At 33.1% G+C, this 25941-nt stretch overlaps 5 protein-coding genes across 5 annotated transcripts in view; 3 read left to right on the top strand and 2 right to left on the bottom strand.

The window, feature by feature from the left end:
• Positions 1–10821: 10821 nt before the first annotated feature.
• Positions 10822–13148, top strand: HELRODRAFT_71494 (hypothetical protein; the record flags this gene model as incomplete). The annotated part of the gene is made up of 9 exons (XM_009011802.1): positions 10822–10859; positions 11083–11201; positions 11292–11483; positions 11618–11768; positions 11937–12108; positions 12434–12574; positions 12676–12792; positions 12870–12963; positions 13063–13148. Coding segments are annotated over 9 exons (1110 nt in total), but the record flags the coding sequence as incomplete, so codon positions are not given.
• Positions 13149–15199: 2051 nt separating this feature from the next.
• On the bottom strand, positions 15200–20645 carry HELRODRAFT_189999 (hypothetical protein). Its single transcript, XM_009011801.1, has 10 exons — positions 20587–20645; positions 20097–20327; positions 19731–19853; positions 19356–19469; positions 17893–18674; positions 17687–17746; positions 16806–16998; positions 16406–16473; positions 15927–16104; positions 15200–15723 (listed from the first exon to the last, which is right to left on the bottom strand). Exons 1-10 carry the CDS (start codon positions 20623–20625, stop codon positions 15526–15528), a joined length of 1986 nt encoding a protein of 661 aa, XP_009010049.1. The 5' UTR covers positions 20626–20645; the 3' UTR covers positions 15200–15525.
• Positions 20646–21218: 573 nt separating this feature from the next.
• HELRODRAFT_166565 (hypothetical protein) lies at positions 21219–21916 on the top strand (the record flags this gene model as incomplete). The annotated part of the gene is made up of 2 exons (XM_009011800.1): positions 21219–21444; positions 21573–21916. 2 exons carry the CDS (start codon positions 21219–21221, stop codon positions 21914–21916), a joined length of 570 nt encoding a protein of 189 aa, XP_009010048.1.
• Positions 21917–23254: 1338 nt separating this feature from the next.
• On the top strand, positions 23255–23563 carry HELRODRAFT_71299 (hypothetical protein; the record flags this gene model as incomplete). The annotated part of the gene is made up of 1 exon (XM_009011799.1): positions 23255–23563. One exon carries the CDS (start codon positions 23255–23257, stop codon positions 23561–23563), a length of 309 nt encoding a protein of 102 aa, XP_009010047.1.
• An 807-nt stretch (positions 23564–24370) lies between these two features.
• HELRODRAFT_166563 (hypothetical protein) overlaps positions 24371–25941 on the bottom strand; it is a gene marked incomplete at both ends in the record, with an annotated part of 14345 nt that continues 12774 nt past the window's right edge. Inside the window, 3 exons of the mRNA XM_009011798.1 lie at positions 24371–24447; positions 24915–25070; positions 25431–25623. Coding sequence (XP_009010046.1) covers positions 24371–24447; positions 24915–25070; positions 25431–25623 — 426 coding nt within the window. The remainder of the gene's footprint in view (positions 24448–24914; positions 25071–25430; positions 25624–25941) is intronic.

Here is a 25941-nt window from a genome sequence, read left to right as displayed (position 1 = left end):
CTAAGATATTCATATAGTAATAGTAATAGAATACTTATGCTATAACAATAATCATATACTAATAGAAAAACAAGATAATCTAATAATGATAGATTTTATAAATGTTTTATCACTACTTAACGTCAAAATGAAAAACATAACTTAAAAGAAGCAGTAGTAGCAGTGGTCGTATCAGCAGCAGCTTCTAAAGTAGTAGTTGTTGTAGTGCTGCTGTTTATTAAAAAGTGACAATATAAAGTAGTAGCAGTATCAGCAGCGTCAATAGTAGCTACAGTGACCACAACAACAGCCGTAGTAGCTGTAGCTGTGCCAGCTGCGTCAGCAGTAGTAGCAGTAACCGCAACAATGGCAGAGTAAAAGTAGTACTAAGTAGTACTCAGTTGTAGCTGTAGCTGCGACAACAGCAGCAGCAGCCAAGGCATCAGCAGCAACTGAAGCAGCAGTAGCAACCGCAGCAACCGCTCGTGGTAATAGTAACCTACTTCTACTTTCTTACATAGGACAGTCTCTCTCGGAGGTCGACTGTGACAAATTTTTGATTGATGTACGCCTGATCGATTTTATATGCATTCATTATTTCAAATTCAAAACACGCTTGCATGTCATTGTATGTACATAATGTGTATGCGTGTGTGTATGTTTGTTTGTTTGTTTGTTTGTTTGTATGTATGTATGTATGTATGTATGTATGTATGCATGTATGTATGTATGGATGTATGTATGTTTGCATGTATGTATGTATGTAAGTATGCACGTATGTATGTACGTATGTCTGTATGAATGTGCATACATGTATTTAAAAATGTGGCCTTTGAGTTGTGAGATTTTGACAAGCTTGGGTGCCTCTGTAAATACACAGACACACACACACGTTCTCTCTCTTTTTCTTTCTCTCCCTCTCTCTCTCTCTCTCTCCCTCTCTCTCTCTCATTTTCTTCTTTCACACGCACACATGTATGACATTCTAGCGTTTAACATTTTTTAGAAAATAAGATGTTTCATTTATAAAAAATTAATGTAAAAAATAAAAACATACAAAAACTTACAAATACAGTCAAACATTCACCACACACACACACACAAACACACACAAACGCACACGTATACATACAAACACACACACACACACACACATGAATTTGTATGAAAACAAACAATCACATACGCCGACACATGCAAATAATACCAAACTAATAAATGTTATTTTTAATGTATCATTTTTTTAAAATTTAAATAATCCGTTGGAATCCAAATTATCATTATCCAAATTTTACCTGCTCTTTCAGCTCTTTGTTCTTAAGTTTTTTTTTGATTTTGTTATTTGAATTAAAAAATGAAAAACATAGAATATTATTAGATAGATCATTTAATCATTTGTAGATTTTGCTATTAGGCAACTAAACATTTCTATAAACATGATCGCGAAATGTTTACTCTCTAGACAAACGGATATTCTCATTTTACAAATTTCAAATATTTTTTTTATGAAAACATTTTATTCAAATAAATCAACCAAATCGTTCTATTTAGACAATTTTCAAAAACTAATTTCACCCAACCTTGACCCCTAGTGACCCCGTGTCATCGAAGTCATACATGTGTCAAAGGCATCAACGACGTTCCTTCATCGAACTCCGGATACCTCATTAACATCCCTCTCTCCATACCACCATCATCATCGTCATCATCGTTGTCGTCGTCATCATCAGTAGCACTCTCTTCATCATACAAATCTAAAGATAACGTTTTAAATAGCATTGACGATTTGAACTATAGCACGATTAAAAAATTGCAACAACAACCACAAGAACAACAGCAGCAGCAGCAACAACAACCCCATCAAAATGTATGCCTTTCACCTGGTTGCCCATTGTTATTTACACCTGGCTTGGGACAGCGTTACAATTTCACCATTTACGTTTTCGTGCGCTACGGAGATGCAAATAATCAATCGTCATCATCCCCACCCCCACCATCATCATCATCATCGTTAATGACGTCATCTTCATCAACATCTTTTTTGATGTCGTCATCACCATTTTCATCATCGTCGTCGTCATCTAGTTTGATTCAATTTAATAGGAACGTGACAAAGCAACAAAAACAACAACAACATCAACAGTATCAACAACAACATCAGCAACAACAACATCAACAACAACAACAACAACAACATCGTCATCAGCATCAACAGCAACAACAAAACCTCCACATGTGCCACAGATTAATCACGTTCACCGATAAAGGTTAAAAATCTTGCATCACCTATCTGCCATTTTTTTCTCATACTTTTTTGAGATTAAAAAAATATATAAAGAGGCATATAAATTAACTTTCAAAGATAAATAAACAAATAAATAATAATAATAACAATAATAATATTAGTAGATATCATTTTTTATGATTAATTAGGGAATGAATTTTTTTTTATCTTAAATTTACGGAAGCCTTATAGCATTATAAAGATATTCATCTTTATCATTATCATCATCGTTATTGTAATCAAAATCATTATCACTACCACCACCACTATCATCATCATCATCCAATTCAACAGCCAGTCTTGTATCAAAAGATTTCGAAGTCTGCGGATACGAAGAACAAAGATGGAAAACTTCCGCCGGAAGCGTCAAAGACTCTAAATTGTCAACGTCATCATCGTTATCCGGAACGATAATGACGTCATTGACAATCAATAGTTTCGTTCTCACCTCCTCCAGGACTTTCCACTTCCTCTCCGCTGACTCCGCGCCTATAGAAATTAGAACGCACCCGACTTTCGTGACGTCACCCAGGCGAGACGATCACGTGATCTTACCTAATAATAGAAATAATAACAATGCTAATCTAAATAACAACGCTAATAACACCAATAACAACAACAAAAACATGATCAGCAGTATAAACAACGACAATAATAATAATAATTATAACAAAAATAGTTATAATAATAATGATAACAATGACGATATCAAAGAAAAACTTTGGATTGGTGAAACAAAGAGAAGCGGATTTTATTTTGTGTTCTTACTTGCTTACAACTGTAAGTCTATGTATGCTTTCTATTTCGAAATAATAATGATGATGATGATGGTGATGATGATGATGAATGGTGGCAATTATGGTGATGACGATGATGATGACGATGTTGTTGAGTTGACGTCATCATAAATGGGCCAACCACCATTTTGTTAAGATGAAAAAATTGACATTTGAAATGAAACAATTGCTTACACGAGTACGTATACATACATGCTGCAGATACACACGGTTTTGAAATATGTACACATGAGTGTGTGTGTGTGTGTGTTGGTTTGTGTGCGTGTGTGCGTGCGTTTGTGTGTGTGTGTGCGTGCGTGTGTGTGTGTGAAACATAACCACGTATGTGCGCGCGTGTATTCAATTTCATTAATTTTTTGTATTCATTCGTTTCTGCATTCCTTCCTTCTTTCACTCATTCACTCTTTATCTTTCAATCGTCTATCTAATCAATATTCTCGAACTTATGATAGAGGCGAATGAAAGATGTGAACGATCCAATGAGTGAGTGAATGAATGGATTAATGGATGGATTGACGGAAGGAAGATTAGAATGCTGGATGAGTAAAAAGATATTTATAAACAATAACAAGATATGATAATAAGCATGAATAAGTGAATGAATGAATAAACAAATGAATGAATGAAGATCTGAATGACTGAATTTATAAATGAATGAATGAATGAACAACAATTTTTTTCATCTTTGGCTGAAAATCTAGCGAGGTGATGAATGAATGAATGAACGAATGAATAAAAGAATAAATAAATGAATGAACGAATGAATGAATGAATGAACGAATGAATAAAAGAATAAATAAATGAATGAATGAGTGAATGAATAGAAATAAAAACAATAAAAGATTTGAAGAATTTTTTTTTTTACTCGACCGAAAATGTTACATCGTATTAAGTGCACTGCTTCTACAGGCCTTTATAATTATTTCTAATTTTCTCTGGCATATTAATGTGGTTGATTCTATTTTTATAGATGATGATGATCATGGTAATGATAAGAAAGGTGATGATAATGATATGATAACGGTATGATACGATGATGATATGATATGATATGATGATATGTAACGGTATGATACGATAATGATATGATATGATGATACGTAAATAAATTATGTTAATGATGTTGATGAAATTGAAAAAGATTAGGACATAGGCTGGCTAGATGAAAAAAGAGATTAAGAATAATGACAATAATTGATAAATTAATGGTAATAATGATGCACACACACATACACACATACACGCACACACACACATATACACACACGCACATATATATATATATATATATATATATATATATATATATACACATATATGATAATAATGAATTATAACGGTATGATATACCATTGTCATCATCATCAATTTTTCAAAAATTTTTTTCATCATCATAATCTTTTTTATTATCATCATCATTGTCATCAACAACATCATCATCATCAACAAAAACAACATCATCATCATCGTCATCGACTTCGTCATCATCATCAGTAACAGGATGCCACGATCCAGCCATCCAAAAGTCAGCTTGGTCCAAAAGAAATGGAAACCATTTGATAGTTGGCTGCCATGGCGACGATCAAACATGGCGTCTGACCTGTGCCGGAAGGAAATGGATAGGTAAGATGGGAACGTGCCGAGACAACGAGTTAACGAATGACGTCACGAAGAACGGCGATGAACGTGGCGGATCGGAAAAATTTCGGTGGAATTTGACGGGCTCAGCTTTCCTCGGTTTCAACAATACTTCAAAAGGTGATGATTACTTTTAAAAAGTGTGATTTTTACTGTTATCATTATCATAATCATCATTATTGTATCACCTTTCATCTTCCTCGTCTTCTTCTTCTTCATCCCCCTCATCATCACCATCATTCAGGATTGATGTTGGTTGTGGGCATTGGAGTGCTCTTTGGTTTCTGCCTGGGTTTCATCATGCTGACCATCGCCATCATTTTCATCAGGAGGTTAAGACTTATCTTCATCATTTAAGTTGAATGCGAGTTGTTGTAGCGTAGTGGTAGAGTGTCTGGCCTGCGATGTAGTGACCGGGTTCGAATGCGAAAAAAATTTTCATCTATGTGTTTATTACGACTTGTGTTTTTTTTTTCAAAAAGTTAAACCCAAAAACACCTCTAAGTCTAGAGAGAATAAAGCGCTACATAAATTTCAAAACTCTTTCTGTTAAAAACCTCAAACAGAAAACAAAATGTAACAAGAAGATTCTACGTGTCAAAGGTCGTCGGTGGCTCACGCGACAACTTCACTTACGACTGCACGACCACTACTAACACTACCACCACTCCGACAGTCGCAACAAAACACAACGAGATTAATAACGAGTTGTAAGTGGCTGATATTATATGTGGTGGTGGTGATGGTGAAAACGATGATGATGGTGAGTATGACGATGGTATAACGCATAATAATGCTAACTCAATAATGTTTCTCAGATGTCGTGCTAATCTTAATGACGCTAGGGATGTGGTCAACTTCCAGCAGCAACAACAGCAGCAACAGCAGCAGCAACAGCAGCAGCAACAACAACTTCAGCAACAGCGCTCAAAAAAAATTAACTCATTATCAACATTTTTCAAAAAGTATAGGCTAACGTCAGATCATTTTCAACTAAGAACAATAAACAACAACAACAACAACGTAAACAAAAACATCCAACAGCATTTGCAACAACAACAACAACAACAACATCATCAACAACAACAACAGCAACAAGTGTTGGCCCCATGTGCAACATCAACAAGCGTGGATGACATAGATTACCAGCATTCCATTGGCTGGCTGTCCAGGAACAAACCCAGCGACCTAGTTTACGATTTATATGCACCGTATTCATCGACGTCATCAGTATTTCATCATCACTACCACGTACAACAACAACAACAACATCAACGTCATGATGTTGATCAACAAAAACCACGACAACAACAACATTTGCAGACGTTTCTACCATCAATCAAAGATGAGAGTGTTTACCAGCATTGCCCAATCAAACAACAACAGTTGTTGCAACAACAACATATGTTGCAAAAACAGCAACAACAATTGTTGCAACAACAACAACAACAACATTACCAGCCAAGACCTGTTATACTCTACGTTTCATCATCAGCGTCATCACCAGCTAAGAATTGCCAACTTCCGCAAGATCATCATCATCAACAACAACATCAGCAAGATCATCATCATCATCAACAGCAACAACACCAAATTGATAATTATCAGTACAACTCAACAACACCTAGCGCAACAACAACAATTGACAACAGTCTGACATTCGTCAACAAATACGATTCATTGCAAAACGACGACGACTTTCATCAACAACAACACCAACAACCACAACAAGACAACATCGTTAATCAGCAAAAATGTTGCCCAGCCAATTACAATTCATCAGCGGGTCACATGACATGTCAGCAACCAATGAAAATGACCAAACTATCCACCAATCATCCTCTCACTTCCATCCATCTCTCTTACACAGACCATGGCGGTGATGATGATGATGATGATGCTTGCAAGAGTGAAGAAACCAATGACCATTCATCTTACTCCCAACATCATTATCATGACGATCCTCATCATACTCATCATCCCCATCAACGTTCGTTTCTAGAACGGCAAACTAATTTAGCAGAATAATTCAAATTACATGTTTGTATGTGTAGTACGAGTATGTGTGTGTGTGAATGTGTGCGTGCGTGTGTGTGTGTGAATGCGTTCGTACTTGTGTGTGTGTGTGTGCGTGTGTGTGTGTGCGTGCGTGCGTGTTTAGCTCAGCTAATGACAAACAAAACGCGTGTGATAAAAATTATACATGGTGCAATGCTGTAACGTGACAGTAAAGCAAGCAACAAATCGCTTAATCTTTGTTGTAAAAAAATATTAAATAACGTTAATAAAAAGTTTATTATTATTAATTATTGTTATTGTTTATTAATATTTTTATTATTTTTTTAAAATGTTTTTATTTTGTTGTTAACTTAACTTTGAAAATTTTACATTGAATCGCTAAACTGGCATTGGTTAAAACTGTTACAATAGATAATACATAAATCCTCTCAAATAGTAAAAAGTCTATACGATTGCTACAACCAGTGTCACAACTACTACTACTACTGCTGCAGCTGCTACTACTGCCGCTGCTACTACTACCACTACTGCCACTGCTATTACTACTACAACAACAATTACTATTAATACTACTACGACTACTACAACTACTAATATTAATGAAACTACTACTATTACTACTACTACTACTACTGTAACTGCTGCTGCTACTACTACTACTACTAATATTACTACTACTTCTGTTACAACAACTACTACTACTGTTAAAATGATGATTTTACTAATACTACTACTATTACGACTATAGGGCATGAAACTTTTACTATCAATGTAAATAATATTATCGTTACCAAATATTTCAAAATTTCAAAATTATTTGTTGAGTAATTTTGTTTTGAAAGAAATAAAATGAAAGTGAATTCTTGATTTTCATTGGTTGCTTTCATTCCAACGTTTTTGTTGTTGTTGTTGTTGTTTAGTTTGGGGTCCATTTTTTTCCTATTTGCGACTCTGACATCGGCGTTCAAATGTCCTCTCATGTTGAAAAAAATTTGCGTGTGGACATTTACTCTTTTATTTCTCTCTATTTCTCTCCCTCTCTCTCTCCCTCTCTCTCTTGTCTCTCTTTCTCTATCTTTCCTTCTCTTCCTCCTTCTCCCTCCAACTTTTCAACTATCAGAGTTTTTTTCTATTTATTTCGTAACTTATCCACTTTTTAGCTCATCACTCGTTGGCTTATTAGAAAATATTTAAATATTTTAATTCAATTCTACAAAGTTCACTAAGTTTTGAGTACATAGACATGAAGAAATATCGGATATAGGAGCAGACCAAAACAAAAAACGAACTCAATAACTTACTTTAACACTGACAACTAACCATAAGAACATTAACAACAACCATGACAACAACCATTAATACACCAATAACAGCTAAAATTAAAAACATTAAAAAACAAACAACCATAACTACTACTACTACTACTACTACTACTACTATTACTACTATTACTACTACTACTATTACTACTACTACTACTACTAATACTACTACTAATACTATTACTACTACAATTACTACTAATACTGCTACTACTACTATTACCTTATAAACGAAAAATTACTCTTGTAATGGTACCTCAGATAGAAATTGTCAAAAGTGACATCTCATTTTTCCAGCACAATCACGTCAAATCATGACTTAATGAGTTCTATAGCAAACATATCACAAAATATTTTTTACGGAGACACACACGCACACGCACACACACACGCACACACACACACGCACACCGTGCCTGTTTCTTAATTCCACAAATTTATTCACAATGATATATATCCAATTTAACTACGTACTTGATAAATTAACGTATAACCGATGGATTGAATGAATAAATGAATGAATGGATAGATAGATAGACAGACGAATGAACGGACATAGAACAAAATAAAAAATAAACGTATCGACGAACGAACGAATGGACAAACATACAAACGAACGAATGAACAAACGAACAAACAAACAAAAGAACAAACAAATGTTAAGACATGTGATTCAAATTATACTACGCTAACATATTAATATACTTAAATTTTTTACTCATGATTGAATAAGTAATCATTGCGATTGCTTGCATAAATAAAAAAATTTCAAATGAACTTTCATCAATATAAAATTGTAAAAAAATTATAAAACAAATTATTTAAAATCCGTAATAAACAAATCAGAAGATAAATAATAAACAAATAAAAATACTTGAATCAAAAAATATTAACATTATACAAGTGAAAAAAATTAATTTAAAAAGCGATTTTTGATAACTCAATTTTCGTTTCTCTAGCAACTATGGCTAGCTAATACAGGTACACAGGTGTAGCACATATAATATCTTTGTTGTATTTTTTTGTATTTATGTGGTATTTGTGGTATATAATTAATATTAATTTCTAATTAATTATTGTTTATATTAGTGAATATAATTTGTTATATGTTTGTTGCTATACTAATTTTTTTTATGTTGAAATGATTTAATTAATCGTAATTCTAGTATTAAAGTGTAAATAATAGTTGGATATTAATTGGTTTAATTAATTAATTAACTTATGATTAATTTTAAAATATTAGTAACCCAAGTAACCAATATTTTTATTAAAATGAAATTTGAAATAATTTAAAGCAAATATATTTTTTTATCACACTAAATCGCCTATCCCTACTTATGACGTCACACGGGCGTCATGCTTGTAAACAATAAACAAGAAAAAATTAATAATAATAACAACAACATCAACAACAATAACGAAACAAGATCTTTTTGGATAAATATAGGAAAATAATTTTATAAAAAAATTTATTTTACGTTTAATAACATCAATAATTATTAATATTCTGGCGAAGTGATCAACATCATTTCATTCAACTAATTAATAGCGGTAATAAATAAATAAATAAGTTTTATTTCAGTTACTAATTTATTTAAACTATTTTTTAAAATATCGAAATTAATTAAGCAATTTTCGAAAGAGAAAAATTTAATTAACGAAAAATGTTTTTTCCAAATTGAAATTAAATTCTTTTAAAAAAACGCGTTGATTAAAAAATGAATTGAAATTATTTTATTTCATCGTTAGGTTAAGGAAAGATCACAAGCATTAATCATCATCATCATCATCATTCTCATATCAGCATCATCATCATCATCCTCCTCCTCCTCCTCCTCATATCCTCATCATCAGCAGCAGCACTAACATCATTATCATCAACAACGCCATTACAAACATCACTACCAATACGAACCCGTTTAATTTAATCTGATTTTATTCCTTGAATTGAATTTCATGTAACAAAATATATCACTCGTCTAGGTGTGTGTATGTCTGTTGTTTATGTTTGTGTTTGCTTGTTTGTGTGTTTGCTGGTTTGTGTTTATTTGTTGTGTTTAAAGATGTATGTATAGCAGTGTGTTTGTGTCTGTGAGTGCGTCCGCAATGTTTGTGTTCCTACGTTACGTTTAGAGTTGTGAGTATAATAGTAAAGTGTGGTGTGTGTGTATGTGTGTGTGTTTGTTTGTGTGTGTGTCGGTTTAGGCATTAGCTTTGTTTTTGTTCTACTTTTTTTAATTATATAAGAAAAGTTTTCACTTTGAAATTATTTTTTCAAAAATAATTTAAACCAAACTACGCGTCACTGAAATTTGATGCAGATGATAGGATCGTAACATGACTTCAGTGGAAAAGACTTAAAACGTTCAATTAGGAATTTTGGCGAAATTCGTGAACATCAAAGCAACAAAAGTTAGAAAAACAAACCTTGCTTCATATTTTATAAAAAATATTCATCTTAATAAGTATGATCTTTAAAATTATTCCTAATAACTTGAGATTTGAATTCAAATAAATAAAAATCCCAACTCGAAACATCACCTCAGTGCAGTGCCTTCAGGGCAACAGCAACGACAATGCAAATGGGAAAGTGAAAAGCGAGCAGGACGACGACGACGATGACGACGACGAAACGTCATCAAACACAACCTCCTCAAACACAACGTCTTCGAACACGACGTCAAACACTCCAACATCGTCGACGACCACTTCTGGAACGAATACAGCCACATCGGCCACGACTTCGCAGGCTACTTCTCCGAATTCTCGTCTCGGCTCCGACCCAACCTACTTCATTGCAGGCAACAATGGAACTGCCCTGTAGTAGTTGCCTTGATTTTTCAGTCGTACGATTTTATCGGTTGTCTAGTGTATACGGCGTGAAAAAATTAGTTTATATTTTTATGATAATCTAACGAAACGTCGTCTTCATAATTATTTGTTATAATCTGTTATAATTGGGATTTAATTAATTTACTTCATTATCAACAAAATTAAACAATTAGTTAATTAATTAATTAATTCTGTTTGATTTATTCTCCAGAGTAGACGAGATTTTGAATGGTTTCGGTTGGAGGAGGATAAGAGAGAAAAATGACGAGCTCTTCAAATTGAAATGGAGCGAGTTGAAGGCCTCCATTGATTACAATAACTTCAGAGAGGGTGAGTGAGAGTATTTTTAAAATTTCAATTTATATGCAAAACTATTTTATCAAAATGAGCTTAATGTTCGTGTTAACACGATGATAACAGGTGAACAACTGGTCAACCACATTCCAAATTGCGAAATCCTAACAAACAAGCAAGGTTTATTAAACAGCTTACAAGAGTATGGCAAAATAAACGCTGCGAACCACAAGCAGCCAGTCAAACTGGACTTTTTCCCGGAAACGTACAAAGTCGACGATCCAAAAGATAAAGAAAAATTCCTGGCTACCTACAAAGGTCGTTTTTAAATAAAATTTCGTCGTTCACCCAAACTAATTGCGTATTTCTTGTCACATACGATCAGTTGTTGTATACACACAAATTTTTCATTTTTTTCGAGAAGTAATTTTTTTTAGAACGAATTTGAACAGAGGATGATATCTGGATCTGCAAGCCGACAGGTAGAAACCAAGGTAAGGGGATCTTCTTAATTTGGAATTCGGAGGAATGTTACAAGGCGGTCACCCAGGACAACTCTCCTAACCCCACCAGGTTCAGACCTCTCAACAGAATCATACAACGGTACTACATTCTTAAATTTCAAAAATTAATTCTGGAAAATACGTTTTTAGACTGAATTTTTACAAAAATAAAAGTTACTCCGATTTTGAAAATATTAAATCACTAAAATGTCACACCAATCCGAAGAAGACTTACATCTAAAATAAATTTTAACATAAAATTTTGAAGGTACATATCTAATCCTCTGCTCATAAACAACCGGAAATTCGACATCCGATGTTACATGCTCATTGCGAGTACCTCCCCATACGTTATCCTCTACCACAAAGGCTACATTCGACTCTCCATGTACAACTACGACAAAAACAGCGACAACATGCTGACACACCTAACAAATCAGGTCAGTTACGAACAGAAATTGATTTGTATCAACATTCAGATAAGTGATATATTTTAATACATTTGAATACGGATGAGTGGAGTTAAAATACATATGAAAATCGTGTAACGTGTTAAAAAAAAATTATTATAGCAACTACTGAAATCTCAAAAATTAATAATTATCAACTAACTCAATTAGTACAGTAATTAATACTATAGAATTTATCAGATCTGTTTTTAAATTTATTAACACTGAGCGCCTTATTTGGTTACATGACATCGAATTAATTTATATGATGATACTAAAGAAAATTTTCCAAAAAATTTCCACCGAAATACAACAGTACATTCAGAAAAAAGACCCGAAATATGGAGAGCGAAAAGAGGATACTGTGTGGAGCATGGACAAATTCAATGACTACGCCAACAGAAACTTCGCAGAGAGCAAGAACGTCGGCAGAAATTGGGTTTATAACGGCTTAACGGTAAGTTTTTATGTGGAATTTCTTGCAATTTGTTTCAATCTGGCTGATATATCATCTTTCACTAATTTGATATTATTTATTATTTAAACAAATTTTTTTAGGAAAAAATGAAATCGATCATAATGGTCTGTTTCAACTCCGTTAAGAATAAATTGCAAAGACGGTTGGGCTATTTTGAGTTGTATGGCATGGACTTTCTTGTCGATGAGAATATGAAAGTACGATTACGATTTTTGCGCTGAACATAAAATCGATTATTCAACTACAATTAAATAAATTTAAAATTATTTTTAAGGTTTGGCTGATAGAAATAAATATGAACCCCAGTTACACCATCAACTGCGGAGCTCTTAAGGACGTCATTCCAGGTTTACTCAAAGAAACTCTAGGTAGATTCAAATTTGTAATTCATCATAATTTTTGCGTATAAAACATCGTAACAGCCGACGAACAAGTTGATTTTAATATTTGATATCATTAATCACTAGATATAGCCATCGAATGTTTCGAGAAGGGACGGCGAAGAAAGCCTCTTCTACCATTGAATTCGCGCCAAAACTACGAAGTATTATACGGTCCTGATTCGAACAACGCCATAAGCAGACCTTCAGGTAGGAATTCCCAGAATACGTCGCAGAAGAGAGAAAAAAGTGGAAAAGTAGCGTCTTCGCAAGAAAATCCTTTCGTTGTAAGGACCACAAACGAATCCAATTCAACATCACCTAACTTGCTAGAGGTCGACAAAAGTAAAAGAATGATTGAAGTCAAAGAAGACAACAACCTCACAAAGCAGAACAACAATGAAGCAGCAATTTTATTGCAAAACTTTTTAAGAAGACAAAAAATTATACAAGAGTGGAAGAGTAAAAAACTAAACAAATCAACAAAAAGTAATTTGAAACTATCAGTGGCTTTTGCGAAATTTCATAAACCAGAAACTCAAGGGCTAAAATCTACGACCAAATTAGTAACGCCACGAATAACACAGACGACGCAAGTCATTAAAACGTTACCATCGACAAACGAACCGATAATAGCTGTCAAAAGAAGTGTTCGATCCATCCCTAAAGTAGACAGTGTAGAGTTAAGCCAAACATCTCCGTCACCTACAGCCAACAACTTGAACAAACCGTCAACAGCAATATCATTGGTTCGTTCCCAGAAATCCTTAAATGCGCCAGTAGGAAAACTTCCTCCACGACTAACAACAATATCGTTCAATGAGGCATCAGAAAAAACTTCTATCAAACCATCAGCTCAGAAATCACTGGAAACATCAATGAAAATAACTCCGCAACCAACTAAGAAATCCTTAATGACGCAATTAAAGAATCTTTCTTCACAACCAACTCAAAAATCGTTGAATGCGCCTTTGAAAAAAGTTTCTCCGCAAACAGCTTATAAATCATTAAACACAGCAACTTCAGTAAACGTTTCTTTAGCAACAAAAATGTCCACAAAACAAACAAAAAAAGTTATAAAAACAGCAGTAGTTAGCGTTTCTCCAAAACCAACTCAGAAGCCGTTGAATACAACAGCAGCAGGCAATGTTTCACTCCCACCCCGATCTGCTATGTCATCCAAAAACCAACCGAAATCATCAGAAACGAAAGAAGTTAAAAATCACCGTGAAGAGATACGCAAAGTACCGGTAGGCAGTTCCATGAAATCAAAATTGCAATCTTCTCACTCTACTGCGCCAATGACTCTTTCAAAAATACCTATTAAAAAACCAGCAATAAAAAACATGGCTGACTTTTCGGAAAAACCTTTGAAAACGAAATCTCAAAAAATAAACTCACCGGAGCCTAAAGTGGATAACGCGCCACAGCCAAACTCGGAAAGGGCATATAGTACAAAAAATGTTACAAAGCGACCCGAATCTGAAGCTGTCATGGATAGAAACGATTCTCCTGCAAAATTTGAATTGAACAAAGAAATAGATGTGACGTCTAAAAAATCATCAACAAACCAAACAAAAGAAGAAAAAAATAACGAAAAAATGGAACCAAGTAAAACAGGTTTGACATCAGGTGACAATGCAACTAGAACAGTCGTACCAGTCAACTCCTCCTTTAATTCTCGCACAACTGGTAGTCAAGATATTCCGTTTTCAAAAACTTCGGAGGTGATTGAAAATGATTGTTCTGTCTCAACAAATTCAAGAAAGATGAGCAAAGACGAAGACGACGACTTAAAATTTTACAACAACACGAGTTTGAAAATATTGCATAACTCACTATCTGCCTATGCCAAATCCAGAAAAAAATAATCGCACAAAAATTAGTTAATAAATAATTTAAATTTGAAGGTGTCCAACGATATGTTCTATCTTCAAACTTTCATGAGAAAGTAAGTTCACTTACAGCAAATTATCAGCTGGTTCCATTGAAATGTTACGCCAATGTTTCATTTTTGTTAGACTTCATGCCAGGGTAGCCTATATTGCTTCTATGTTTGAATTTAGTGCATTTATCGTTCTCGTCCATAGATATATATCAATAAAATCTAACTATACTACAAATCTCAATTTATAACTTGCACATTTTACTGTAAAAATTATCTAGAACATGGTTTGAATCAATAGAAGATTTTTTGTTTAATCAACTATTAACATAAACACATCATTATTATAATTTTTCATGTTTCTAATTTCACACCTCTAATTCACACAAAACATTATTTCGCAATAAGAAAACTCCAATCTCATACACCAACGTGATCAATAATTTGAGAGAAATATTGAGAGAAATGAAATTTTAATGTCACACATTTATCAGAAATAAATTCTCCAAAACTCCTAAATGTTTGTAAAACTTTTAAACGCGTGTTACAATAACTAAATCATAGACTCATAGACGGTACGATCGATTTTGAAAAAACAAAATATTATTATTCTCCAGATATAGCGAACTACAACTAATCACACGAACCAAACCGACCGACCCAATTCACGAAATCTCTGCATCACTGACTAGTCTAGCACAGACTTCACTGGCTTTTTCTTTACGGCCCTCCAACTTTGCGATTCTTGACCCGAACTGTATGGCCCTCTTTTGAAGTAGGGACCCTTTGTGTAAGTTCAAATCCTGGGCTGCCATTCTTAGTAGTAACTTGTCGCCCACACCTCTAGGTGCCCTCAGGTCAAACTGGAGATTGGGCGAGTTTATTAGAAATTTGTGAAAATGTGCGAAATTCATCGAAAAATTGGAATAAAGTATTAGTAATAGTGAAACCGTAGTCATTGTTTTATACAAAATCAACCGTTAGAAACTTTTTTAATTGCAACTCTAAAAAAAACATAAGAGAAAATACTAGATAAAAATGCAAAAATTTCTTTTTTTAAAATTACTTTTAAATGCATGTCCAATGAAAGGATAAAATCAACCAGGTCTTCGTCCAAATATGGGAACCTGGCTTCCCGGCAGTGATCCGAGATGATCCGGTCATCCCGACCGAGATTTCGATTCCACAGGTTTGTAATCTCTCTTTCCAGTTCATCCCCCAACAGTTCCCAGTTCTCATCCGGACTGTATTTTGAATTGTGTCGTCATGAATGCAAGATATGTGAAAATTACGTTGCATTTATTGAATTGCTCGAATGTAACGGGAAAAGCTGAATATAAGAATTAGTAAGTTAGTTATTCAACCAGTTAATCGATCAACCCAGTTAGTCGGTAAAGCATGATAGCGCAACAGTTCAAGACGCCTGTCCTTGTCTTCAAGTGACCGCGTTCGAATTCAAAAAGATCCCTACATATTTCATGCGAACGTACGACAACATTTTTAAAGAAAATTACTAATGAGTGGGTTATGATTAGAGCGACAAACCCGAACTTCATCCTGTGTCTCGAGTATCCGGCCAACAATTCATCTGCTCCCAATCCTGATAAGACAACCTTTCAACGAATGGTTGAAAGGTTGTTAATATATATCAATTAATATCAATTGCGAAAAACTTCACTGTTATTATTTTTTCTATCTTGCAGGCATGGATCACGTTGCAGAATTGATATGTGGTGAGTTTACAAAAGTTGAACAGTTCACAAAACTTAATCACATTTTCAGTAAAACATAAATAAATGAAGAATTTGTTTAATAATTAATAAATTAACGTAACAAAACTCAATGGCAAAAATTCAAAACAAATTCATTCCATCATTAATTAATTAATTAATTAATTAATTAAAATAACTACTCATAAAAGACAACAAAATTAGCACTTCCTAACTCTAGCGGGAGAAACGTAATTCCCATCTTCTAACTGGTTCCCATTACTCACATGACCCTGACCTTGACATACTACATTCGCCTGACCCAATTTCAAACGACCTTGACCCCTAGCGGCGAACCAGAGGGCGCAGCCAATGCTGTCGTCGAGAACTGTGTCAAGTGGATGTATGAGGTGCTTGATTGATTTTTCTCTGCGTGCGTGAATGGAGTCAAAATCATTATTCATAATTAACATATTTAAATATAATATAATGGTAATAAAAACTAAATATATTTAAAAAAAGACAATTTTTAAAATATTGTATTGTATCATAAAAGTAAGGAGGTAATGTGTATTCAACTTACCTATGCACTTTTAGCTCATCAACGTCAACATCGATCTTGATATTGAAAACAATTATTTTTTTTTAGTTTTAATAGAAAATTAATTCTTTAAAATGATTAAAATCCGAAAATAATAATATGTAAAATAGTAAAATGATATTATTATTAACAGTGTGTTTGTTAGGAGGGTTTTGGTAGAATAAGAACAAATTAATATGAAAAAAAAAACTAAGTGATCCTTCACCTCCACGAAATTCCATTTCCTGTTAGGGCACAATTCCCGAAGTTCACCTAGACCGCTTAATCCCGTTAACCTATCCGGAGTTGAAGCTTCCTCTCTGCTGATTGGTTGATTAATGATTGGTTGATTAGTGATTTGTGAATTAATGAGTGATTAAAGATTGGTTGATTGATTGGCTGATTAATCTGTCAAAAGGCTTAATAAAACACTAATTAAGAAAATTTCTCTAAGTATTCAATAATTTTCAATTAGTAATATTATTAGTAGCAGTTCAAATAAATAGATTAATTGAAAATAATTGTAAAAAAAATCACTTGGAATGGTTGAAGAAGGAGACATTCAGTAAATCAATAGGGTCCGATCTCTGAATATATCTGTCGGTATGTGTGTGTGGGTACGTGTGAGTATGTTTGTATGTGTATTTGTGTGTGTAATAGCAATAATAACAAAATGAAGAAGAAGAAAATGAAGAAGAAGAAGAAAAAAAGAAGAAGAAAAAAAGAAGAACAATCAAGTTAACCTGTTAGCTAAGAGAGCAAGAACGAGTGAGTCTAAGCCGCCAGAAAACAAGATGGCAACCTTACTGTGGTGACAAATAACCAGGGGCGATGACGATGACGTCATCAATGATGATGATGACGCCACTGATGTTGGAAATGATGACGAAGTCGGGGCTGAGAATGTCATTGAATTTTTAAGATTGTTTATTAAGGAATTGGAGCAGCACTTATTTTCTAGCATTTTTTGCATGCAAAAATTGCAACAGGAGCAGACGGATTCGGCAGAGGTTCTCTTTTCGACGGAACTCCCCAGCAATTTTAAAAAGTCTCTCATCGCTTTTACTCTTTCATCTGTTACGAAACTAGAAAAATCATTACAATGATTATGGTGATTTTGTTGCTGTTTTTGTTGCGTTCGTTGATGTTGTTTTTGTCGATGTTGTTTTTGTTGATGTTGTCGTTGATTTGTATTAGACAACACTGCATGGACGTATTTAGAATTACCATCGTCATTTTTTAGTATTCCTTCACCACTTAATTTACCAAAATGTTTGAATTTACTGAGGTGGCAAAACAAGCCGTAGTTAGACAAATGGCAGGGAAAATTATTTGAAAAGCAGTTTTTTGACTCGGGTGTATAATTGAAATACTTGTCATGAAAACCACTATTGTAAGTAGTAGTGGTGGTGGTAAGGATCATTTCAGTATCGGTTCCATCGTTATGATTCTCATTGATTTGTGGTTTCCAGAGCCACGGAAATAAGTGAATTTTACATGATGACGACGACGACGATGGTGACGGCTGTGATGACGATGGTGATAATGATGATGATAAAGTTGTCGTTGATGATGACGATGATGATGACTGAAAATCAATTAGATAAACTCCAAATGCCGGTAACTCATTCCAGTTGCTCTTTATGGCGTGAAATCATGAATAAATTTTACCCAAAAGAATTAATTAAAATATAATAACATAAAATTTATTGAAAAATTTTAAAACCAACCAAATGATTAAGCGGGGATTAATAATAATATGATGATTAATGATGATGATAAAGTGATATTAATGATAAAGTGATTGAGTGATTACTTTCGTCTGGCAGGCTACAGATGATAAGATGAGTGTTGAAAAATTACCATTACTACTACTACTACCAATAATATCATCAGCGTAATTACTATCATAGCCTTTATCAAATATATCAGTTTTAAAAACAGTTTTATCATTGTCATTAGCATTTGTACTATTAGTACTAGCTGTAGTAGTAGTAGTAGAATTAGTAGTAGCGGTGGTAGTAGTAGTAGCAGCTGAAGCCATAGAAGTAGTAGTGGCAGTGCTGGTATTACAGGCAGTAGTAGTAGAAGTTAAAGGAGTAGTATAATTATTAATAGTAGTTGTTGCTGTTGTAGTAGTAGTAGCGTTAGAAGTAGCGTTAGTAGCATAAGTATTATTTGTAGTAGTAGTAGTAGTAGTAGTAACATCTTTAATGTTTACACAGCCATTATTATGGTAATTATTGTCAGCCGTCGTATTTATTAATAAGCTTCTTCGGCCTAAAATATCTCTGGCTATCCATAGTTTTTTGTTTTTGGCCTGTGTGTGGGTTAAATTGTAGGATAATATGAAACAAAATTTATTTAGATATAAGAACAAAGAGTCAACATAAACCGATTAAAAATAAATTAAATAACCATTTAATCAACCAAACAACCAACCAACCAACCAGCAAATCAACTGACCAGCTATCCGAATAATCATTTAACCAACCAACCAACCAACCAATCAAATGATATTTATACAGCGCAATTTTTAAAACTTAGAAATTAAGATGCAGCAAAATAAAAAGCTAGCTACCTGCCAGTAAACAAAAGCATAAGGTCCTTTAATAGATGCAAATAAGTTCAATGTTTCACATTCGCTTTTGCAGTCTGTAAGTTTTTTCATCAAGATGTTTCCATCATTTTCAGTCTCTGAAACCTTGAATTAGAAATTATTGTTATTCAATTTTATGACAATTTGTGAATTATATCAAAAATTACCAGGATATTTTTTGCATTTAATATCAAAAAAATGTCAAATATAATTATATATCTAACTAATTACTAAATGTTTTAATATTCATTTAAATTATTGAACAATAATGAAATTGTCATTAATATAGTATTTCAAAATTTACTCAAAAATTAATTAAAATCAAAATAATCACATCAAGCTACTAACCTGAATACCCCCAAATATTTCTCCATTCCACAGTAAAAGATCACCATCTTCATTACTCAATGGTTGTTCTTGTATTTCAGTACCTCTTAGGTGCAAAGTAGAACCAATGAAAGTAGCTTGATATTCATCACTCAACTCAATAAACTTTTCTGCAATCACATCAGGGCCTCTTCTGTTAAGTCGTGATAGTATTTGATCTTTAATGGTGGTGCTTGGGTGGCAGTCACAAACCTGTAAAAGTGTAATGTCTAAAAAAGTATAATCATTTATTAAGTAAAATAAATATAAAGTAAGTAATTTACTCTACTTTATCTTTACTAATATACTTTAATTTAATATTAATTTTAAAAATTTAAAGTAAAGTAAAGTTAGTAATCTATTTTGTAAAAGTGTAAGTTGTAATGTAAAGTGTGAGAATAATTATTAGTTAGTAAATTATAATTATAATCAGTGATAGTTCATACAAAAACTGATTTCAATAGCTATTTACCTTTGATTTATTCTCGATCAGGACAAAAATGCCACACATGGTTAAGTTTACATTACATAGAATCCACTTTTAAAATTGCCGAGAGTAAAATATAATACAATGGAGTTTGTAGAATAGCATTCAACCTGAAAATAATCATTGAAAACTTGTAACATAAAAAACGTTAAACCCTGAATTTCTAATCTAAAGATGTCCTTTCTATAATTTTTTTCACCACAAGCTTATTCAAATATTATTAGAGTGCGAATTCTGTGTGATTCGCAAGAATACCGTGTCACAAAAGCTCAAAGCTCTTATTATTGAAACGCTTTCCAGACAAAATTCGAGATTAAGTGCTATAGCTCAATTCCTATTCCCATTTAAATACTCGCATAACTTTCAGGCAACAGATGCTATATTGATATATTTAAATGAAATGCTGGTATATTGCATGTAGCACATGCTCAGGCGCACATGAATTTACAGTTGAAAACAGGATATATACAAATTATGAATGATTGAAGGAGTGAAAAAATAACAAATGAAAATTATTTGGGTTTTCATATTTTCAGATTTTATATTAAGTGTATAGTAGTGCATAGTAGAGATAGCAATTTGTAAACTTTACATATAGCTGGGATTCACATTAGAAAATGCAACACAGCCAGCAGGAGATCGAAGAATTCGCCGAAGAAACGTTGAAAGTGTACATGTGGAACTTTACGTCTGAGGAGTCATTGTCTCAGATTGTCATGTATGATAATGCAATGAAAGAAAATAAAAAAATGGAAAGTATATTCTCTTTCTACCAAATGGATGAAATGGAGTTATTTTTGGCATCCGAAGAAGCCATATCAACGATGATTTTTGGCTTGATAAGTTTCATCCATTAGATGAAAGTTTAAGATACGACTTGATGCGGGAGATTCAAGACCAATTTTTTCTGGCAAAATCATAAGAGGCATCAATGCATGAAAATACGTACGCAAGGAACAATCTCGTGGCAGAAGTTTCTCCCTGTGATATATTTTATTTAGAATTGTCAGAGAATCGCAGATATAAGTTGCCATTCATCAAAGGAATGTTTATTGATAACTGCTGTGGGATCTGCTTGGAAGATTTCCAAAACAAATCATTCGTGTCGGGATTGAAGTGCCTCCATAGTTTTCACTTCGACTGCATCAAGGAATGGTTGGAAAGGAAATCGTCATGTTCGACCTGCAGAAACGAGATATCCACAAATCTGGCCATCGAACGTTCGATTGAAGTGACAGAGAAGAATGGAAGTACATGCCTGAAACTTTCCATTGTGACATCACCTAAAGTCAACGATTTAATCTTTGATGACTAATCGGTGATTGGTTTCATCTTAATGACTCTCGTATTTAAATTTATGGTGACGGAGATATTATGTGTGTGCGCTCAATAAAATAGAATTAAAGTTGTTTAATTGATGACAACAATTAAATACTAAATAATATTCTACTATTAAAAATGTTAATAAAAAACTAAACCGAGTTTATATACCGCTATAATTATTCTTTCTTCTTCTAAATTTTATTTTTTCACAAAAAATTGCAGAAAAATATAAAAATAATGAATAATACTAATATATTAATTATTGCCATTATGCTCCAGCTCGCTTGCTCTTATTAATTAAAATTAATTAAAACAATTAATTAAATTTTAGAAAATGCGTTAAACCCTGAAATTTTAATCTACAGCACGAAATGACGCAAGAGATTCAAGAAAAATTTATTAATACAAAATCAGCAGAGGCATCTGTACATGAAAACACGTGCTAAAGGAACAATCTCGTAGCAGAAATTTCTCACTGATATATTTTATTCAGAATTGTCAGTGAATCGCAGATACAAATTGCCATTCTTCAGAGGAATGTTTATCGAGAAATGAGACTGAATTTGCCTGGAGGATTTCCAAGAAATATAACTAAACTTGCGCCATAGGTCACAGCTTTATTAGTAAATATGGTTTTGGTAAATTGGTAAAAATTTGGTAAATATGGCTCTGAACATGATTCACCATTGAAATATTTTTACAACATCATTTTAGAAAATTTTAATTCTTTGCTGGAAAACCAAATTATTTTTACGACCTCACCAGCGTAATTTATGAATAAATTTGCGATTTATAATCTTTTTTACAACCCTTTTCGTTTGGCCCATCGATGAAGGATTATATATAGAGAAAGAGAGGAATGAAGAATCTCAGAACAAAGTTTTTACACACAATTACAATTTGTGAACATTTTGAGAATAGCCGAAGTTTATAATCGGGAATGCAACACAGCCCGCAGGAGGTTGAAGAATTCGCGGAGGAGATGTTGAAGACGTACGTATGGCAATTCACGTTTGAGGAGATCTGCTCGCAATTTTGCATGTTTGAGGATATAATGAAAAGAAATAAAAAGATGGAAGGCGTATTTTCTTCTGATCAAATTCGTGAGATGGCGTTGTTCTTTGCAGCCGAAGGTGGAAGCCCGCCCGTCAATAATAACTGGCTCGATAAGTTTCATTCATTAGATGAAAGTTCAAGATACTTCTTGATACGGGAGATTCAAGAAGAATATTTTCACGCGAAATCAATAGAGGTAACCTCACATGACAAGACGTACACAAAGAACAATATCGTAGCGGAAGTTTCACACTGTGATTTATTTTATTCAAACATGTCGAAGAATCGCATATATAAGTTGCCGTTCATCAGAGGAATGTTTATCGACAACTGTTGTAGAATCTGCCTGGAAGATTTCCAAAACAAATCATTCGTGTCAGAATTGAAATGCCGCCATAGTTTTCACTTCGACTGCATCAAGGAATGGTTTAACGGTAAATCGTCATGCCCGACCTGCAGAAGCGAGATATCGTCGAGTGTTACCATTCGGCATTCGTACGAAGTGACAAAGATGGGCGCGAATACATGTATACAAGTGTTCGTTATGACATTGCCCCAAGTCAGAAATTTGACTGATTGGTGATTGCCTAGGTCTCATAAGGTATCTTTTTTGGATTTTATGGTTGAGTGATGTTATGTGTTTGCGCGTGTGTGTCTGTGTGTGTGTGGAGTGTGCTTGTGAGTTTGTGTTCGTTGAAATTATATTAAACTTGTTTTATTTTTGATGACGTTTTAACTCATTACCAATGAAAGAACTTTATCATATAGTTATTATTTTTTTATTTTATTTTGTGAAAAAATAAAATTATTAGAAAGAAAAAGGTTTGGTGAAAACGATTTTAAACTATAATCAATTTCTTATTAACATTTTTATTAGTAGAATATTTGCAATAATTTTATGATTCCTCTACAAATATTTATTTTAATTTTTTCGATTAAATTTTTTTCAAAAAAATCCAAAAAAACACAAATATAACAAAAAGAATGGGGTATATGTATGAGTGTTTGTGTATGGGTGAGTGTGTACGGTTGTGTGTTTGCATGTGCGTGTGCATTTGTATCCGTGTTTGTATGTTTGTGTGCTATTTCGTCTTCACGTCCCATCAATCTTCATAATAAATAATGTTCCAATCTATGTATGTATGCATGTATGTAATGTATAGATGTTTTCATATGGCCTGACAAGTTATTACATTACAATCATTTGAAACAGTATTCCGATGTAATACTAAAATTTAAATATAAGAATGTTGTTGAGTGAAAAATAATTATACTAAAATTATACTAATTTTATTTGAAAATAGTATTATATATATATATGAATGAATGAATGATTAAATAAATAAATAACTAAAATAACATAATTATGACATAATTATAACATAATTAATTAATTAATCTCCGTTAGAAGTGTTGTTCGAAAGTTTTTTGACTGATCCATTTGAGCATCGCCTTGTAGTGAAAGATCTGAATGGAAGAAAAAGAAATGAAGATTGATTTTTTAATTAAATTTCATTAAATTTACGTTTATTTATCGATTTATTTTTTCTTTTTTTTTCATTTTGTTTGTTTAATCATTAGTTTTTCCTTTGTTCGTTCGTTTATATTCGTACGTTAATTGGGAATAAAATTTTCATTAATTAATTGATTGATTCATTCGTTCGTTCTTTCTTCCTTTAATTCATTTATTTATTCATTCTTCCGCTTGATTTTTTGTTTATTCATTCATTTATTTATTCATTCATTCATTCGCTTTTTCATTCATTCGTTCATTCGTTTTGATCGTTCTAATCCAGGCATCTGCATAATCCAGGTCGTTTGAAATTGCGTTAAAATTAAGATAAAATATGTATGAGAGCTATAGGAAATTTTGAAGTTCAACTGAAACTAAGACCACAGGAAAACCAAAGTGAAAAAAAAACCAATGCAGCAACCATTTTCACATCTTCCTCTTTTTCGTCGGTCTAGTTTCACTTTCAATATTTTGACGACAACCAATAGGAACACGAGGATTGTAAATGCCGCCAGCGTTGAACCAATGAGAATGCAGAAATATAGGTCATTTGAGTCCTTGTGTAGCCTTTTTACGTCTATAATTTTGGTTTTTTAAGTAACTTTTATTTAACGAAAAGTCTTTTTTTATGAAAATTGAATTAATTTATCGATTATTTAAATGCCTTTAATTAAAAAAAACATTAGAAAAAGAGCTAAATGATTGTTTCATAATAAAAAAGTGAAATGAAATAAAATAATTTTAAATTCCAAAAGATATTATTATTATATCCCATCATCACCTAAGACTCATAAAGCCTCATCGAAAAAACCTCGACATATTAATAAATAAAAAAATCAAACAAAAGAAAATTGAGCTAATTTATGATAATTTATGTTAATTTATAACATTTTCATTCAAGACGTAATCACGTATAATTTTACATAATTATTCTCACCCCTCATATCAAATAGAGCAGCGGCGCTCGGCTCGCTGCATACAAGTCCCAAGCAGCATGAAACCCGGAAATGGTAAACTACACCACGTGACGGGTTTTTCCAGTAAAATGACGTCACGTGATAAATTGGAGGCGAAAGGTCAATCCAATGACTCATGGTTTTGTATTGAATAATGTAGTGCTGAGGAGAGGACTGATAATGTTGTTGTTGTTGATGATGTTGTTGTTGTTGTGGTGGATGTTCTTGTATTAATTGTTGATGTATTATTTGTTGTTGTTGTATTAGTTGCTGTTGTATTAGTTGTGGTTGTTTTTCTATCTCTTGGGAAAATTCCTGCCGCTGTTGTGAGTTTTTTGAAGAATGCTGTTTGCGTTGGTCTAGATTTTGTGTATGTTGTTGTTGCTGTGTGACGTGATTGTGGTTATCAATATGTTTTTGCCTGTGACGTTGATGATGACGTAGATGATGACGTTGATGATGAGAATGATGATGATGATGATGGATTTTACA

This window comes from Helobdella robusta, assembly GCF_000326865.2.
Source record: "Helobdella robusta unplaced genomic scaffold HELROscaffold_10, whole genome shotgun sequence".
NCBI lineage: Eukaryota > Metazoa > Annelida > Clitellata > Rhynchobdellida > Glossiphoniidae > Helobdella > Helobdella robusta.
Note: the sequence above shows the minus strand (reverse complement) of the source record. Positions and strands in the feature narration are given on the sequence as shown.

Coding starts and splice junctions, on each gene's coding strand:
- HELRODRAFT_189999 (XM_009011801.1), bottom strand. CDS start 20,625: ATGTGTGGCATTTTTGTCCTGATCGAGAATAAATCAAAG. Junction 18,675..19,355: donor GCTGTGTAAACATTAAAGAT/GTTACTACTACT, acceptor TCGTCATCACAG/CCGTCACCATCGTCGTCGTC. Junction 17,747..17,892: donor CTTGCTCTCTTAGCTAACAG/GTTAACTTGATT, acceptor ACATACCGACAG/ATATATTCAGAGATCGGACC.